The sequence below is a fragment of the Leucoraja erinacea genome, chromosome 15, assembly GCF_028641065.1.
Source record: "Leucoraja erinacea ecotype New England chromosome 15, Leri_hhj_1, whole genome shotgun sequence".
Classification (NCBI taxonomy): Eukaryota; Metazoa; Chordata; class Chondrichthyes; order Rajiformes; family Rajidae; genus Leucoraja; species Leucoraja erinaceus.
The window spans coordinates 37,712,206-37,732,243 of NC_073391.1; the positions used below are offsets into that span (position 1 = coordinate 37,712,206).

Genomic DNA, 20,038 nt, shown 5'->3' on the forward strand with positions numbered 1-20,038 from the left:
TAATTGGGATCAACTAATCCATTTGGAATATGAAAACCAGCAGTTGTACTACTTCTAAACCTTGTTTTTTCCAAGGTGTGCATGCCCAGTATCCTTTACCCTTTTAGTGCAGTGGTGACCAGACACAAATCCAGTATACAAAGAATAACAGTGTTTTACTGATGATGGCTACTGCTGTCTAAATTCTTATATTATGAAGAAAGACTGGATAGACTTGGCTTGTACTCGCTAGAATTTAGAAGATTAAGATCTTATAGAAACTTACAAAATTCTTAAGAGGTTGGACAGGCTAGATGCAGGAAGATTGTTCCCGATGTTAGGGAAGTCCAGAACAAGGGGTCACAGTTTAAGGATAAAAGGGAAATCTTTTAGGACCGAGATGAGAAAAACATTTTTTACACAGAGAGGGGTGAATCTCTGGAATTCTCTGCCACAGAATGTAGTTGAGGCCAGTTCATTGGCTATATTTAAGAGGGAGTTAGATGTGGCCCTTGTGGCTAAAGGGATCAGGGGGTATGGAGAGAAAGCAGGTACAGGATACTGAGTTTGATGATCAGCCATGATCATATTGAATGGCGGTGCAGGCTCGAAAGGCCGAATGGCCTACTCCTGCACCTATTTTCTATGTCTCTATGTTTTTATGTTTCTATTTCCCACTGTTATTCCTCCATTACATTTTTTCTTCCGGTATTTCTTACATCCCAGAAAACGGTACTATGTGTTAGTGGTTACCATGTTGTGGCTTCCATTTTATGAGGATTCTGGTCTCCTTTAAAGGAAATGGATTCATATTCATTCTCTTTTGATGTGTTTATATCTTGGTATTATATCGGGTGATTATTTGGTCTCTGAAATCAGTGGAATAGGCTGGGGGAAATGCGAGTAGTTTGGATTGTGAGGGGTGGGATACTTGGCAAGATCTGTAAAAACATATGGTATCATTTATAGAGATACAAGGAACTGCAGATGCAGGTTTACAAAGACAAGACATAAAGTGCTGGAGTGAATCATTGGGTCAGGCAGCTTTTCTGGAGAACATGGATAGGTAACGTTTCAGATTGGGACCCTTCTTCACTCTGAAGGGTCATCTATCCATGTTCTCCAGAGAAGCTGCCTGGCCCACTGAGTCTTTTTTTGGTATAATGCATGACCTTTCTTTCTCCAATAATTGCATTTTTGTATTTTGTTTTAATAGTTCATTAGATTCAGATGTATCGGAAACAGAAGACTTGAAACATGATTTTTAACTTTTTTTTCTAATATATTTTTCTAGCAGCTAATCACAATGTAGAATTCCTCCAACAAATAAACCAAAGGTTAAAAAAGCACATTTTTTAAACATGTTTGAAACATTTTACATAGCATGAAATAGGAACCAGAATATTCACATGGGGCTAAGGTACAAGGTAAAGTATTATTTTAATATGCGCTAAACATTTTGAAGTATTTATCTGATAGAATAACGATCTACTCATTTGGCTTAGTGCAAGAGTGGTTGTTAAACAGTAATTACAACAACGTACCGTGCAACTGAACTTAATGTTTACAGGGTTTTTGCACAGTGAGATTGTCTGCAAGTACCTTTAAAGCCTCTTCACTTCACCAATGCCTGCAGATTATACTGGAGATCTCTGCCAAACAGCTGCGCTAGTGGAGAAGCAGGGACTCACTTACAGCAATTTCTAGTTTAGCTGCACATGTGCACACTCCAGGAATCTCTGCTAACCTGGTCAGCATTTTCACAACAAACGTTGCACTTTTTCAATCGAATGGCTAAATTCTTTGAAGAGTTTGCTCATAGCCACATTTTGCAATTTGTTTAAACCCATGCCTGACGGTAAACGTTACACTAGTGGCACTGCATATTTTCTGCACAGCTGAATACGCTTACACAACCCACTCCCATCCATGTCCTGCATGAACTTATGTTCTTTCGTGTTTGCAAGGGAACAATGATAAATAGCTAAATAGCTATTTAATATTAAATTGGTAATGCACCTTTGTCTATTTAGTGCTTAACAAAAATAAGCATTCAGCAGGTATAGATATGCGTAAACGGGTAGATTATCTCATAAGTAAACCAGCATGCAGTTTGAGAAGTTAGTGGACAGCAATTAAAAAAATCGTAAATGCTTAAAATGTGAGTTTTTAGTTTAGAGATGCAATGTGGAAACAGGCCCATCGGCCCACTGAGTTCATGCCGACAATCGATCACCCATATACTAGTTCTATGTTATCCCAGTGTCTCATCCTACACATTAGAGGCAATGTTTACAGGACCCCATTAACCTACAAACCTGCATATCTTGAGCTCATTGAAACATACAATTTTTTTAAAAATGGGGCTTTAAGAGTAGATCCAGGGTTCACATGAACCATGACTGGCTTGTCCAGAGAATCAAAATAAGTGGTTGCCCATTCCATCCAGAGCTTGGTAAATCTTGGAATTTCCCTATTGAAGATGGCTGTGGAGCCAGAGTCAGTGAGTTTATTCAAGATAGCAAGCACCAGATTTTTGGGTACATTGGAAATCAAGGAATGTGCGGTTATTACAGGAAATTGGTGATGAATCATAAATTTCCCAACTGTTTATAAGTTTACTCCTCCTATCCTGCTTCGATTTATTATGTTCTTAAATTCAGACGGTCAGGCATAATTTGCAGAGAAACATTTAGGTCAATAGCCTTACTCCAGTAATGGCAAAAAATTAGACAAAAACACATTTTAAGATGTAGGGTTAGTGTGCAGGATGGGGACAAATTACCCAACCCCAGTAAATGGTCAGGGTTGATGGAGGAGAGATTAAATGACAAAGGGATGCTTGTGCAAGATGAGGGAAGGCAATGAGGAATCAAATGAAATAAAAGGTTTCAATAGGAATAGCACGTCGAGGGAGAAATTGGGGAATTCATTATTGAGACCAGAAGGGTTGGCACAGTGGCACAGCAGTAGTTACTGCCTTACAACGCCAGAGACCCGGGTTCAATCCTGACTATGGTTATCTGTACGGTGTTTGTACATTCTCCCTATGACCGCGTGGGTTTTATCTGGGTGCTCCAGTTTCCTCCCACACTCCAAAGACACGCAGGTTTGTTAGTTAATTTGCTTCTGTAAATTGTCCCTTGTGTCTAGGGTAGTGCTAGTATACAGGGTGATCGCTGGTCAGCATGGATTTGGTGGGCTGAAGGGCCTGTTTCCACACTGTATGTCTAATCCAAATACCAGAAGATTGTGCCTGATTCGAAGGATGCATTTTGAGTTTATGGTGAGATTCGTTGCAAAAGTGTAGGAAGCAAGAAAGTGGAAACCTGGACAGGAATAGAACAAAGAATTAAAGTATCACTTTCAACATCGTTTTTCACTTTTATTTCAAATTCCCATTTCCTAATGAATTTTTCCTTTGTTTCCCAGAGAAAGAATGGGCTATTTGTTCTTGATTCATCATTATTCCCCGTATAGAGTCATATAGCATGGAAACAGGCTCTTCAGCCAAGCTTGACTGTGCGGACCATGATGCCCCCATCTAAGCTAGTCATGTCTGTCCATGTTTGGCACATCATATCATAATATACTTATTAAAAGTCTGATCTTGTGCATGTTTATATGTGGGTGTATATGTGGTTGCCTTTACATCTTCACAAAAACACTGCACGGTAACAATTACATTTTTACATATTCTGATTTACATTTTTCCCCTCTAGGCAGAGATCACCTTCACTGAATATTTCATGCTTTATTTCTCGACTTATTCTCAACTCATTACTGGTTAAAAGTCTAAAAAAGTCAAAAGACTTAAAACCACCAGATTCAACTGATGACGTCACAATGGCTCAACTAGCTGTGCTGAGCCTCAGTGAGGATTTCATCCTATATTTCGCAATTAAAGCTTTAAAAATGCCAACTTACACAAGATTTTTACATATTCTGATTCACATTTTTCCCCTCTAGGCAGAGATCAGCTTCACTGAACATTTTATGGTTTATTTATCGAATTATTACTGATTAAAATTTAAAAAAATCAAAAGACTTTGAATTTAAAATGACCAGCTTCAAATGAAGACATCACAATGGCTCGGCTAGCAGTGATCAGCTTCACTGAAGATTTCATCCTATATTTGACAAGTTATTTGCAATTAAAGTTTTAAAAATGCCAACTTCAACAAGATTTTTACTGTTAAAATCCTTCCTCCCAGCTTCCAACACACTTCGATGCAACGTGCAAGCCAGAAACACTCTGAACTTTTCACCTCAATGGGATTTTAAAACAGGAGGGCCAATTGCTATTGCAGTTGGAACTGATACGGCAGGCAGGGGAAGAGCAATAGGAATTTTTTTTTAAATCCACTGCTGAGGCAGGTAGGGGAGTGCAGGAATCTCCTGTTCAGGAACGGGTTAAGTTGCGTTGGGGGAACGGCTGACTGGTGGAACATTGCATTGGGAGACCACACCGTTGGGGGAGCGGACATTCTGATTCACATTTTTCATTAAAATAATTCCTGCCAGCTTCTAACACACTTCGATAAAATGTTGCGACACAGGAACACTCTGAACTTTTCACCTCACAGGAGTGGGAGGTCAAAAATTTGAATTTTTTAAAAATCGCACTGCTGAGAGAGGCAGGGGAGTGCTGGAGTCTTACGTTCGGGAACAGCTTTGGTTAGAGGACCTCACCTCCCGTGGGGGCTACGCATAGGGAACGGGTACATTGGGGGAGCATACCCAACAGGTCTGCACTTGGTCTGATATCTCTTTAAATCTTTCCAATCCATGTACCTTTCCAAATGTCTTTTAAATAGTTATTGTATTTGTCTCAATTACTTAATCTGCTAGCTCATTCCATACACTTTTCACCCTCTGTGTGGACAGATTGCCCATCAGATTCCTACTTAAATCTTTCCAATCTCACCTTAAACCCATGTCCTCCAGTTCTTGACTTTTAGGGAAAAAAACTATTCAACCAATCTATTCCCCTCATGGTTTTATTCACCTCTTATTACATTATCTTTCAACCTCCTCCACTCCAAGGAAAAAAGTCCTAGCCTGGCCAACCTCTCCTTGTACCTCAGGCCCTCGGGTCTTGGGTCTTGGCAACATCCGATAGCAAGGCGATCAAAACGGAACATAATACTACAAGTGCGGTCTCACCAAAGTCTGGTACAACTATAACATAACATCCCAACTACTATACTCAATTTTCTGACTGATTATGGCCAGCATCTTCACTACCTATCTGCAATGCCTCTATCATGGAATGAAGTACGTATTCTTTGATCTCTCTGCTCTATTTCATTCCCTCGGGCGCAATCGTTCACTATGAAGTTCCTACCCTGGTTTGACAAACAAAAATGCAACACCACATATTTTTATATTCCTTTTCTTAAAACCGCTCCATAGCTGTTTGCTTTTTAAAAAGAACATATGGACTTCTCACCAAATACTCTATGTTAGAACATTTCTTATTCCAAAGCTGCAATTAAGAGATTTTTCAGGCCCTCTTTTCATATTCTTAGTGCCTCATCTCATTTCAAAGATTGTGGTCCACAATCATTGGATCACCTGATTCATCTTTCTTTTCTATTGCTTTGTTTTTATTGTAGACGTTGGTGAGAGTATAGCAGGAAAACCTGTTTGGTGCTCTGTTACGTTTTCCACTAACATTGGTAAAAGGGAAAGATAACCCACAATTCATGTGGGACAAACATTTTTAGATAAGTGTGATTTAAAACAAAAAATCAATACAATGCTGCATTTGGAATATTCTGGTGGTAATTTGGTGTCCTCATAAGCTGCAATCTCTTTTCTCCTCATGAAAATTTGGAAAACAATGCCTGTAATAATAATAATAATAATAAGTTTATTTATATAGCACATTTATAGTCAATTTTCATTGACCCCAAAGTGCTTTACATAATTTAAAAATCAGTTCCATACAAAGCATAAAGATGGGTTAACAAAATAATAAAATGCATAAACAGGACACAACATGTAACATAAACATCCACCACAGCATTCATCACTGTGGTGGAAGGCACAAAAAAATTTGTACATTTCTGATATTCTGTACATTGAACTTCTTATCTGGAATCTCCAGTCTTTTGACCAAGAATGTACGAGAAAGGTATGTTTCTCCTGTTGCAAGAGTACATTTACAAATCTGATAATTTTTGACTAGTACAAGCTGTGTCACATGAGTAGTTATTTTTAAACCAAGTAGATTGTATATTTAATTATCGAACAACCCTCACCACTGAGTCAGAAGATTGTTGAGGAAAATATTTATCCTTTATATAACATCATTCAATATCATTGTTTGAAAATATTTCTGCTATTTTCTTTCCCCATTAAAAACTTTCAGACTGCTCCTCAAACGTTATATTAGGCGTAACATACATTGCATCTTCCTTCAATAAAACCTTCTGTATACATTATATAAATGTGTACAACGTATATATTTTTGTCAAGCATGTTACATTTCGCTCTATTCAAGGTTAAGCCTCAACCAGGTAAGATCAAGATTTTCTATACAGTGCCCTCCATAATGTTTGGGACAAAGACCTATCATTTATTTATTTGCCTCAATACTCCACAATTTGAAAATTTTAATAGAAAATAATCACATGTGTTAAAGTGAACATTGTCAAATTTTAATAAAGGCCATTTTTAATACATTTTGGTTTCACCATGTAGAAATTACAGCAGTGTTTATACATAGCCCCACCATTTCAGGGCACCATAATGTTTGGGACACATGGCTTCACAGGTGTTTGTAATTGCTCAGATGTGTTTAAATGCCTCCTTAATGCAGATATAAGAGAGCTCTCAACACCTAGTCTTTCCTCCAGTCTTTCCATCACCTTTCGAAACTTTTATTACTGTTTATCAACATGAGGACCAAAGTTGTGCCAATGAAAGTCAAAGATGCCATCATGCGACTGAGAAACAAGAATAAAACTGTTAGAGACATCAGCCAAACCTTAGGCTTACCAAAATCATTAAGAAGAAAGAGCGCACTGGTGAGCTTACTAATCGCAAAGGGTCTGGCAGGCCAAAGAAGACCTCCACAGCTGATGACAGAATAATTCCCTCTATAATAAAGGAAAATCCCCAAACACCTGTCCGACAGATCAGAAACACTGTTCAGGAGTCAGGTGTGGATTTGTCAATGACCACTGTCCGCAGAAGACTTCATGAATAGAAATTCAGAGGCTACACTGCAAGAGGCAAACCACTGGTTAGCCGCAAAAATAGGATGGCCAGATTACAGTTTGCCAAGTACTTCTTAAAAGAGCAACCACAGTTCTGGAAAAAGGTCTTGTGAACAGATGAGATGAAGATTAAATTATATCAGAGTGATGGCATGAGCAAAGTATGGAGGAGAGAAGGAACTGCCCAAGATCCAAAGCATACCACCTCATCTGTGAAGCATGGTGGTAGGGGTGTTATGGCCTGGGCATGTATGGCTGCTGAAGGTACTGGCTCACTTATCTTCATTGATGATACAACTGCTGATAGTAATAGCATAATGAATTCTGAAGTGTATAGACACATCCTATCTGCTCAAGTTCAAACAAATGCCTCAAAACTTATTGGCTGGCAGTTCATCCCAAAAATGCTGCTAAAGCAACAAAGGAGTTTTTCAAAGCTAAAAAATGGTCAATTGATGAGTGGCCAAGTCAATCACCCAATCTGAACCGAATTGAGCATGCCTTTTATATGCTGAAGAGAAAACTGAAGGGGACTAACTCCCAAAACAAGCATAAGCTAAAGATGGCTGCAATACAGGTCTGGCAGAGCATCACCAGAGAAGACACCCAGCAACTGGTGATGACCATGAATCTCAGACTTCAAGCAGTCATTGCATGCAAAGGATATGCAACAAAATACTAAACATATCACTACTTTCATTTACATTACATTGTTGTGTACCAAACATTATGGGCCTTGAAATGGGGGGGGGGGGGGGGGGGGGGGGAACTATGTACAAACAGTTTTATTTTCGACATGGTGAAACTAAAATGTATAAAAATTGCCTTTTTTTAAATCTGATAATGTGCACTTTAACCACATGTGGTTTTTTTCTATTACGAATCTCAAATTGTGGAGTACAGAGGCAAATAAATAAATGATGGGTCTTTGTCCCAAACATTAGGAGGGCACTGTACATTTTCAAGATTTATCCCAACTCCATTTCTTAGACTTTTATAAGTTAATAATGGACTTACTTTGTTTAAACCCACGCTTGATGTTGCGGAAAATAACTTGCTCCAACTTTTAATTCCCTGGACGTTGAAATCCTCAATCAATTCTCAGAACTCTCAACAGTCCTTTTCATGCCAGATCCATGTGAACCAATTATTGTCAGATTATAGTTCAATGTTAATTGCTTTGAGTGACTTGTTCGTTGGGGCTGATTCATCCTTTGGTAATTATGATTTACTCATAAATCAAGACTTTTAAATAGACTAGGTATTCAAATCAACACCTCATTTAGATCTCCATCATCTTTGTTTAGTTTAGAGATACAGCGCAGAAACAGGCCCTTCGGCCCACATCGACTAGCGATCACCGCACATTAATACTATCCTACACACACTATGGACAATTTTACACTTATACTAAGCCAATTAACCTACAAACCTGTACGTCTTTGGAGTGTGGGAGGAAATCAAAGATCTCTGAGAAAATCCACGCGGTCACGGGGAGAATGTATAAACTCTGTACACGCAGCACCTATAGTCGGGATCGACCCCAGGTTGCCGGTGCTGCAAGCGCAGTAAGGCAGCAACTCTACCACTGCGCCACCATACCGCCTTTCATGCATATATTCTAAGCCTTTATCCACAGAATGTTGTCTTCTCCCCTTATTAGTCTACCCAATAAGAACCATTTGCCATCAAGGAAGTTCTTGATTTAGCAGAAACATTTATTTATTTTTTTAGATTTGATCTTCTATTTAAGTACATGGTTGGTTTGATTGGGTCAATTAGTAATACTCGGGAGAAGGCCATTATATATAAACAGGTGGCTATATTAGGCATATGTAAATAAGCAGTGATGTTGGAGAGAGAAAACGGGTTATTTTAAAGTGACCATCTTGAAAATAATGTAAACCATTATAATTGTCTCAATTTGTATTCTTATTTATTAAATTAAACAGAATAGTGCAATTCCAATATACATTTATCGGAACGGAGATTTTTCCTGACATGGTTGCAGTATGGGCCTGTCCCACTTAGGCGACTTTTTAGGCGACTGCAGAAGACTATGCAGTCGCCACATGTTTGCGGGTGGTTGCCTTCATGGTCGCGAGGAGTTCCCATATTCTGGTAACTTGTCGCCGCCTCATTATAGTTGCCGTGAATTTTTCAACATGTTGAAAATTAACGGCGACTAGAATGAAACCACCATGGAGAGTAGCGAGAATTCTCGAGTCATAGGTGGGTCGCCAGGAGGTCCTAATGGGTTGCCAGGAGCTTGAAGGTTCTCGGAGGTTGTAGCCGGTGCTGACTGGTGAATTTCTTTGGCTCATTGGGAAAAAAAAGCAGTAATTCGCAGAACCAAGGATAACTGACCGGTAATGTTAAATGTCCACCGAGCTTCAGCCGTGTGTCTCTGGCTTCTTAAAAGTTGTCTCACTCCTTCTCCCCCCTCTCCTCCCTCTTTCAAAGGACTTACTGTAGGGAGTGCTTTAGCCGTATTTTTACAGTCAACCTTCCTATTCATCGCGGTGTGTGTCTGTATCACCTTGGCTTTGCACCATGTGATTTTTTTAGACTGGGCAAGCGGGGGAAGCACTGTCTAAAAAATCCACACGGCACGGAAGGAAACTTCAATTGTACCATTATCAACATTCCATTATCAACTTGACAGTCACCAGCAGTCTGCTGAAAAATCGCCTGTGGGACAGGCCCATTAGACTACACTCTCATTGACTCAAACAAACATAACCAGTCCATAGTAATGACTGCTGGGTGATTCTTAAATTATCAGACAATGTTTGAAATGTGCTAAATTAAAACTTAAATTTATGACATAGCCTAATAAATACCTGATTAAGGTAAAGTCAAAACAATTGCAGATGCTTGAAATCCAAAATATGAACAGAACATGCTGGAAATACAAAGAGTCTTCGACCAGAAGGGTTCGTCCTGTTTCTTTTCCACAAATAGGATTTTCTGCCTTTAAGCTAAAGTCCGTGTACATGATCCATGTAAGTACCGTTTCAGTCCCTTACCAGCTAAGGTTCACAATGGCCTGACGATTTTTCACAAGTGTTCCTTAAATAAAACAGAGCCGACTGTGCCAACTAGCAGTTTAAGCCATGCATAATAGTCTCACTTGCTGAAGCTACCAGCAGTCTATCCATTTTCAAAATCAAATAATTTCTTCTGCTTATTGACAACAAAGTTTCTTCACGAGATTGAATATATTAGAAATGCTGAGGGATAATATGACGGAAAGGCAGAACACATTAAAGAACTTCATGTCAGCTCACAAGGAGATGAAACTTTAAAATCTCTATCAGGCCATGATGAAGAACAAGGATGAAAGAAACGCATTTGTTTCACCCCATGGTATTTAAAAATGGGTGTGGATGATACGTGCTTGGGGCAAAGTGCCTAGCAGGATAACATCATGAGTTGTTGTCCATTCTTCTTGTTTGTAGCTATTCTGGTCCATTCTATAAACACTAAATATGAAACTAATTGTATGTAAAATACTTATTAGAAATGTTAGTTGTAAAATTATGCAACTATATTCAGGTGAGAACAAAATTTGATGCTAACATACCATCTTTCCTATCCTTCAGGACTTCCCAGTATTTTCCATGATATTTTTTCAGATATAGCGGCATTGAAAGACTTCTGCGAGAACATTCATTATCAAGAGATGGTACAATTGAAACTTTTGCCATGGATGGTACAATAAATGGAAAGGTGTAATGCAGGCTGAAGAAAGACAACCAGATGAGACAGGAACACTGCACTAGGTTCAGTATGTAGTGGTGAGACATGATAGCTGATGGAAGGTATGGAGAACCAGAAACAGGAAAGGCCCGACAGGAGTGCAAAATGCGTAAGGATGTATGTAAAAAATAAATTCGGAGGGCAAAGGTGTGAGCAGTGGTTGAAGTGCTCAAAATAAGATTGGAGGGGAAGATGAAGGAAAATACCAGAATTTTTAAATCTTATCTTGCCACAGATGAGATAAGTGATGACTGGAAAACAAATGCAAATATGGCATCTTTATTCAAGGAGAGCAAGGATAAGGCAGGTAATTTTGCCAGTGCCTTGAACTTCTTTTAAGATGATACAAATGTGTACATTAGAATAGTGTGAGCTTTCTCATTGTTAAATGTGCTGTTTAGCATGGGTTACAGCAAGCTCATACTTTACGATTCTTTTATCCAGCACTGCTTCTGGTTTATGTGCACAGCTCAAATGGTTTTGGGCAAAATCTCCAGTCTTTATGCACCAAAACTCGTTACTTTCCAGAAATACCCAATCTGGTCAGTGCAAGTTTTATTATTTGAGAACTTAATTATGAAATAGGCGTGTATCTTAGATTTTGGATGCTGCTTTGCATGCTTAAAGTTTAAGAATTTACACTGCAGAATACAGCATTAGTAAAATCACACAATGTTTTATTGCTCTTAATATTTTCCAATATTTTGAATAGTCTTCTCCCATGTACTTTTGAAATGGTACAACCAAATAATAATACAAGTTGTTAAATGATTTTTACTTGAAATCTGGACAAACCAGTTGGATTCCAAGTTGATCAGAAATCAAATTTCACACATGAATGAAATGAACAGGAAATCATTTTCACACCTGCAATGTCAGATTGCTGCAGTTCAGCTAATATATTGGTTGATCGGTTACAATCCCATAGCATGCAAAACTACATGGTGATATTTCAGAAACTTTTTTTAAAAATGATAATTCAGATTCTGCATCGTCAAGGACAGCAAAATATTTGTACCCCTCCAAGAAGGGCACCGTGATTAAAAACATAACTAATAATACAGTAAAAATAAACTTTTTCATTAGTTTGGAGACTGTTAAGTTTTAGAAAGAAGTCTTTCAGCAAAAGGGTCTGAAAGGAACATTTCCTGAGATGAGTATTGAGTATTTATCGTGCACTGTCAAATAATGGATGGATATACTAAATCTTAAGCTATGTTTGAGAATTATGGCCATGTTGAACCTAATGTTTACAGTTGTTTCTTATGCTATAAAGCAATTATTTGGCTTTGTTTCTCTTCATAAGACCATGTTTAGCTTTTCTAAAGTATTAGGACATGCATTACGACCAGTAGACACAAAAAAACTGGAGTAACTCAGCAGAATACAAGAAAATCCAGCCCCAGTTTAGATAAAGATAGTGTATTTGTCCATTATAAATACTTATAATGAAGAAGAATTTCACAGGTTCAAGTTCGAATCGTATCAAATCTGTTGATTATGCTATTGAATAATGGATCTGATAACAATTAAATACTATCCAACAAAAGGTTTTATATATTTTTAAATGGAAGTGGTTTTTAAAACATATATGATGTGTAAGATCACAAGTGATTTACTGGTCATATAAAATTCCCTCATCAATTCCACTACCTTAGATGCCCAGATACTATCCAAGTACACAGAGCTTTGAATCAACCTGCTGCCAATGTGCTGAGATCATCGTTATGAGAGAATGCACTCTTCACTTGTGTGGCATCGCAGTAACCTTTAATACAAACACAGGGCCTCATGCTGGCAACCATTAGAGCATTAACCTCTCAATATGCCCTTTTCCTTTCTTTTTAAAACGGTCAGATTCAGCTGAAAGTACATTTAATGAAGATAATGAATTTTTGCTTGGATTATTCTGCATGCAATTGTTATAATTGACAATGACAAAAATGTTCCAAGTTTGTGGGCCTGCATTTTCTGGTGTCTGCCAAATGTTTAGATCGATGACAACTTTAAAGATGTTCAATGGTTCTTAACGAGGGAAACACCACTGGATCCAATGTATCCAAAAAGTCTGATTGTTAGCAGTGTGTGCTACCAGTGGTGTTAAGTACTTACTGGAAAAATAGTCTGTTCCCATTCTATATATTTGGGAAAAACTAAAAGTATACACAACCATTTGAATAAATTAATTATGATGTGGGCAAGAGAAATGAGTGTTTAATACAGTCTGTATAAGGTGATTAACGTTTAATAAGCAAGTAGTACCCAAATTTTGGTAAATATATGTAGTAGGATGTATGCCACTAAGTGCTAGGCCAGACCTTAAATTGAAATAACTTCTGGGCAAGCCAAGATGCGTGCACGATCACACAAATATCTCAGTTTTACCAAGAAACTCCAGGCTTTAAAGCTTCCTATTCTTCAGTGGTAATTTGGGGTGTCTATTACTTGGACAAAGATGCAAAAACAAGGCCGAATTTGTAAAAAGCACATTGATAATTCATCACTGTACAGGGAGAGAGAGGAAGGAGATAAAGACACCATGGATGGTGATGGTCTGAAAGCAAGAACTGCCAGCCGTTCAGTCAGGGGAGACCTTGGGACCAGGGTAAGGTTCCCCTCCGCACCAGAAGTCGGCTGGTTGAGGCACCTCCAGCAGCCAGATGGGTTGCGACGGCTGCTGCTGCGGCGACTCGGGGCTGTCATCGCCCGCGTTCCCCGACACCTGCAGCATTTTGAAGTAGTGACAGTCCCTTCCCTCGTCCGGGTCGTACGGAGGCGCCAGTATGTCCAGGAAGGCGGCTGGCCCGTCCCTCGCTTCGATCTGGTGCATGTTGCCCTGCACCGGGGTCAACAGGCATGGGTCGCTCGCCTCGCTCAGCACGTCGCTCGACCTGCGCAGGGACTTCCGCAGCGCCGCTCGCTGGCACTGCAACAGCGGCGGGTTGAACTGCACGCCTTGCACGTCCGCCCCAGATCCGGCCGCCGCCTCCTCCTCGTTCTCGTTCTCGTCCTCCTCCTCCTCCTCCTCCTCCTCGACCTCCTCCTTGTCGAAGCACTTGATCGCCACCTGGCCGTAGAGCACCTTGAGCAAGCCGTGCATGCCCGGGTGGTCGTGCAGCGGGATGCAGGAGCCGCTCTGCAGCAGGAACACCCCCATGGAGAACGAGTCGGTCTCGCAGATGTGCATGTAGGTGACCGGGGGTCCCTGGTGAGCTCCGAGCTGGGGCGGAGGCGGCCCGCCGTTCCTCCGGGGACCCAGGTTGAGATCCTCGGCCTGGATCTTCTCCAGTAGTTTGCTCAGTTTGGCCAGATTGGCCTGGAAGCTGCCGGCGTCGGCCGGCGGCAGCGCTTTGAAGGTGGTGCGAGCTTGACGGGCGATCTTCTGGATCAAGGAGGCCATGTTGTCCCGAGGCATGGTCCGGAGTACCTCAGCTCCCTCCCCCTTCTCAGTCTCCACTACCTCCTCCACCTTCTCCTCCTCCTCCTCGGAGGGGGTGAGTCGGTCTTCCCCCTCTCACTCTCGCCGCCTCAGCAACGCGAACGGCGGGACGAAGATCCGATCAGTTCCCGCCGACCGACTGACCCGGCGCCCGCCTGTAACGGACGCGCTCGCGCCCTCGCTCGCTCGCTCGCAGCCGCGTGCACGCGCAGTCAGTGTCAGTCCCAGTCCCAGTCCCCTCCCCACCTAGTGCGTCACAGGGACAAACGCTCGTCGGATGGGCGTGCACCTCCCCCTAGACAACGGGAACTACAACTCCCGTCACGCCCCGCGCGTACCCGCGGGTCACAGGTCCACCACCTTGGCCGTGACGTTAAACCCACGAGCACTGGCTGGAAACCGTTATTACACCGCAGCGCGTCCCTGTTGAGGTGAGTCTGAGGCGCCTCACGCCGGAGGAGTCGGCTGCAGTAATAATCTCTCATTCATTGCAGTTAGTTTCGTTTTATTCTCCCGTGTACCGAGGTACAGTGAAAAACGTTTGTTGCGTGCTAAAATAACCAGTCAGTGGAAAGCTTACAATGGCCTGTTTCCTTTATCATCGTTACTTTTTCTGCATATCATTCATTCTTTGTTCTTTATCTCTCCACTTCACCACATAGGTAGCAATGTTACAAAATTTTGAGATTTAAAAAATGTATTCCCATCAGATAAAGCATAAAAAAGTTTAATTTGGCACCTAATTCACTTCCATATCTTCAGTATTAAAAAAGTTATGGCCATTTTCATACTCGGAAATTAGCTTCTTCCCTATTGCTTTTCCATTGACTTAACTCAAAAGCTGTGATCAAGGACAGTCAAAAGCCCATAACTTTCTTAAAATTTAAGAGTACTGAAATAAAGGTCACTGGGTCATAGGGCTTGACGCTCGGTGCCGCTCAATCCATCTGGAGGACATCCGTCACTTCCGATATATGTTATTAATGCAAGAAACGCGTACTTTCCTACCTGTTAAAAACCGCCAAAATGTTGAATTTTTACGCTGAAAAAAAATTGTGGAAGTTGGGGAAAGTGTGAGAGACATGTACCCAACTGTAGAATTCCAAAAGTGAAGTGAAATGAAGATAAAGAGAAGCAGAGCTGAAGGGACAACAGCAGCTAAAGTGCTTGGGAAACATTGGCTGTGCAGATATCGTAATTGAAAATATTGGGAATTATCACGTTTGCTCACTGCATTTCATCAACAGGAAGGCATTTTTTGTGTTTTTTCTTGATTCCTTTGGTATCTAAAAAGTCTCAGAAGTGATCAATCTGGCTGTAAAATTTTCTTCAGATGCGTTTTCATTTTGTATGTAAAAACCCACTTGAGAACCATGGGCGATTTAAAAAATTTACAGCCAGATTTATCACTTCTGAAACTTTTTAGATGCCAAAGAAATCAAGAAAAAACACAAATAATGCCTTAGTTGATGAAATGCCGTGAGCAAACGGCCAATGTTCGCTAAGCACTCTGTCTGTTGTTGTCCCTTCAGCTCTCACTTCTATCTACCGTCATTTCTCCTCACTTTTGGAATTCTGAAGTAGGATAAATGTCTCACACGCTTATCCCGATTTCCATAATTATTTGCAGCGCAAAAATTGACATTTTCGGCGGGTTTTAACGGGCCCGCTACGCTGGAAACAATGGTAAGTGCCTACCTGCAGTTCATCGCGTGTAATCCATTTGGAGTAGCGTAGCAACAGTACGGGTCATGGGTCGTGACCCCACTGCCGTGAAACCTCCCTATAGATTGAAGCATTCTGAAACAAATATGAAACAATCTTACTTGGATGACCTGAAATTAGTTAGAGATGCAATCTGGTCCGCTGAGTTATTCCAGCATTGTGTGTCTATCATTGAGGCTCTAATCATGTCTTGGCACCTCCGATAGGCTGGTGCAATTTTTGACATTTGATATTAGCTTAATATCCCTAATCAGCCCCAGTATATCCAATGCATATGTATCTTATCCCTCAGAATCCTTTCCAGTAAATTATCCACCACAGATGTTAGGCTCACTAGTCTGTAGTTCCCAGCCTTTGTTAAATAGTGGCACAACATTAGCCACCTTCCAGTTATCCAGCACCTCACCATGATTCATATCATCGTCAGGGCTCCTATTGATTTCTTTTCTAGTGTCCCCATATTTATCTGATCATGCCCGAGAGATTTATCTACCTTCATATGTCTTGGGGTGCCCAATACCCCCTCAACCTTAATACAGATGTCCTTAATACATCTCCATTAATTGTCCTAAATTCTTGTCTTCAAGTCTTTCTCCACAGTAAATACAGAGGAGAATACTCATTGAAGACCTTGCTCATCTCTTCAGCTCCTCCCAAAGATGACTGGTTTGGTCCCTAAGGGTCGCTATTCTCTCTCTATGTACTTTAAAATGTAATTCATCGGAATTTCAGTTGCTTGTGTGAGGCTTTTGTTATACTATTCTGGTGCTGTGGACTCGCAAGACTGTGATAACAGCCCCTTTCTATACTTGCTATACACTCATGACTGTAGCCAAATTGGGCTCTAACTCCATTTACAAGTTTGCAAATTATACCATAGCAGTGGCAGGATTTCAAACAATGATGAGATGGAGTACAGCTTACTAACGTGGTCTTCTTCTTTTCGTGTCCATCTTGTTACAAATGTTGATCTCACTTTCATCGTCCGTCCTGAAAAGGACGCAAGCTTCCGGCGACAATCAGTAGAAGCCATCACTTGTCACAATAGATGATAGTGGTAGCAGAATTAGCTCCGGATACTTCCAGTTTCCAGCTCTGCGATGTGGATGCTTCTGCTATGGGGCCACTAACCTGGTGTCAAGGCAGCAGCCTCTCCCTCAATGTCAGCAGGACAAAGGACCTAGTTATTGACTTCAGAAAACAAGGTGCTGCACATGCCCCAGTCTGCATCAAAGGTGCATGTTTGAGCGCTTCAAATTACTTGGTGTCATTATCACCAACAATTTATCCTGTACCAATCACATTGAAACTATGGCCAAGAAAGCATACCAATGCCTCCACTTCCTTGGAAGACTAAGGAACTTCTGCATGTCTCCAAAAACTCTTCCCAACTTCTACAGATGTTCTGTAGAAAGCATCTTATTGGGATAAATCTCAGCTCAGTTTGGGAACAGCTCTGCCAAAGACTGCAAAAAATTTGCAGAGAGCAGCCCAGTCCATCACACAGACTATTCTCCCCACGATTGACTCCATCTAAGCTTCACTCTGCCTCATAACATAATTATAATTCAGGCAGAACAGCTTGAAAGCACATACCACCGAATTCAGGAACAGCTCCTTAACTATTGTTATTATACTACTGAAATATAAGTTTAGTCCCAATCTTCCAAACTACCTCGTTATGGACCTTGGACTTTCTCTCTAACTAATGGTTTAATGCTGCACCATATTCTACACTAGTAATTTTTTCTGTGCACTGCCTTTTGTACTTGTTTGATTGTACTCGCATACAGTATACAATAATTGGACTAGATAGCACACAGACAAAACTTTTTGCGGTATTGTACGTGTGACAATAATAAAGTAATACCAATGCCAGTTGCCATGAGGAGACAGGAGAAACTGGTGACAGCCGGAGAAACTTCTTCCCGTGGTGTGGATATTCATAGAAACATAGAAAATAGGTGCAGGAGGAGGCCATTCGGGCCTTTGAGCCAGCATCGCCATTTATTGTGATCATGGCTGATCGTCCCCTATCAATAACCTGTGCCTGCCTTCTCCCCATATCCCTTGACTCCACTAGCCCCTAGAGCTCTATCTAACTCTCTCTTAAATCCATCCAGTGATTTGGCCTCCACTGTCCGCTGTCTGTCTGTCTGTCTATCTATCTATCTATCTATCTATCTATCTATCTATCTATCTATCTATCTATCTATCTATCTATCTATCTATCTATCTATCTATCTATCTATCTATCTATCTCTAAAAGTCTGATCTTGACCGCTTTTGGCCCACTGTGGTGCGATTTCCAAGAGAACGCTGCCACCTACGCCCGTCATTTTTGGCCACCTCGCTCAGAGCCCACGTCCACCTTCCTGGACCAGAGGATTTCCCCCATCGATGAAAAATCAGAGAGATATTAATGTTTTTTTTTAAATTGCCATTCTCTCTGCTGCCCCTGCTGGAGGGAGGGGGAGGGACTATAAAACCAGGAAGTGGTGTGCCTCACTCAGTCTCTGCAAGATGGAGGAAGCCAGAGGGTCACGTCTCTCTGAGCTCTGAATAACACTGAACACATGTCTACTCAACGGTGAGTCCCCTTATCGTGGTTTGAAAATGAAAATATGGTTGGTTTGAAGTAAAAAGGCACTACTTACTGTAAATGGTGGGTTGGGTGCTTTGGCTTGAAGTTAAAAGGCACTACGTACTGCAAATAGTGGTTTGGGTGCTTTGGCTTGAAGTTAAATGGCACTACTTACTGCAAATGGTGGTTTGGGCGCTTTGGCTTGAAGTTAAAAGGCACTACTTACTGCAAATGGTGGTTTGCGTGCTTTGGCGAAGTTAAAAGGCACTACTTACTGCAAATGATAGTTTGGGTGCTTTGGTTTGAAGTAAAAAGGCACTACTTACTGCAAATGGTGGTTTGGGTGCTTTGGCTTGAAGTTAAAAGGCACTACGTACTGCAAATGGTGGTTTGGGTGCTTTGGCTTGAAGTTAAATGGCACTACTTACTGCAAATGGTGGTTTGGGCGCTTTGGCTTGAAGTTAAAAGGCATTACTTACTGCAAATGGTGGTTTGGGTGCTTTGGCGAAGTTAAAAGGCCAAAATATTCAAATTTGGCAATATATTAAAGCACAAATATGTTTCATGCGAATTGCATTATAAGTGATTCACTTATAAGGGATTGTCACTCTGGCTAGTGTCTGAAAATGTGAGTCACTGCATTACTTACTGCAAATGTAAGATCTTTCTTCAGGTGCACAAAAGATGTGGGTTAAAGACCAAGACTTTTTGTTACTGATCTAGCTTTCTAGCTGGATAAAGTTCAGCATATTTTCAGATTCACATGTGAAACATATGCTTTGTTAATACCACTGTTGATATAAAGTGACCGTATGTTTGCCTGGCAGTGAATCACTCTTAGCTGGAAATTAAACAGTTTTTCGTAGAATGTCAGGCCATTGGATTCAACGGTCCTTAGCTGTATATAACTTGCACTCTAGATTTTCCTTCTTAAACTTGTCCACCTCTCTACTTGTTCTTTAAAATGCTTAAAACTTAGTTTGCTAACACCTATCCTATTGCTTCCCCTGTGCTTTGTCAGTTTTTGTTTGGTAGCACTTAGAAGGGTTACTTATTTCTAAAATGGTATATGGTTACAAATTGTCACTGCTGGTGCCGGCGGTTACAAGATCACCAGGAAGAGAAAAGTGGTGTAATCTTTGTTTCAAAAAATACACTGAGCTCTTGGTTCCAGGCACAGCGATCTGGAAGTAACAGGAACACAAGGAAAATAAGCAAGATGGTCCCCATTTTTTTAAGCGATTATGACGCAATCACTCTTTTATGTCCTACTTAATTCCATGATCTTTCAACAATTTACCACCTCCTCTTTAAATTTCTCCA

General features: G+C 40.7%; 1 protein-coding gene across 1 annotated transcript; it reads right to left on the minus strand.

The window, feature by feature from the left end:
• Positions 1-11,623: 11,623 nt before the first annotated feature.
• adoa (2-aminoethanethiol (cysteamine) dioxygenase a) lies at positions 11,624-14,639 on the minus strand. Its single transcript, XM_055647195.1, has one exon. The coding sequence runs from the start codon at positions 14,380-14,382 to the stop codon at positions 13,546-13,548; it is 837 nt and encodes a 278-aa protein (XP_055503170.1). The 5' UTR covers positions 14,383-14,639; the 3' UTR covers positions 11,624-13,545.
• Positions 14,640-20,038: the final 5,399 nt, after the last annotated feature.

Bases quoted from the DNA above. Each gene is read 5' to 3' on its own strand.
- adoa (XM_055647195.1), bottom strand. From the start codon at position 14,382: ATGCCTCGGGACAACATGGCCTCCTTGATCCAGAAGATCGCCCGTCAA.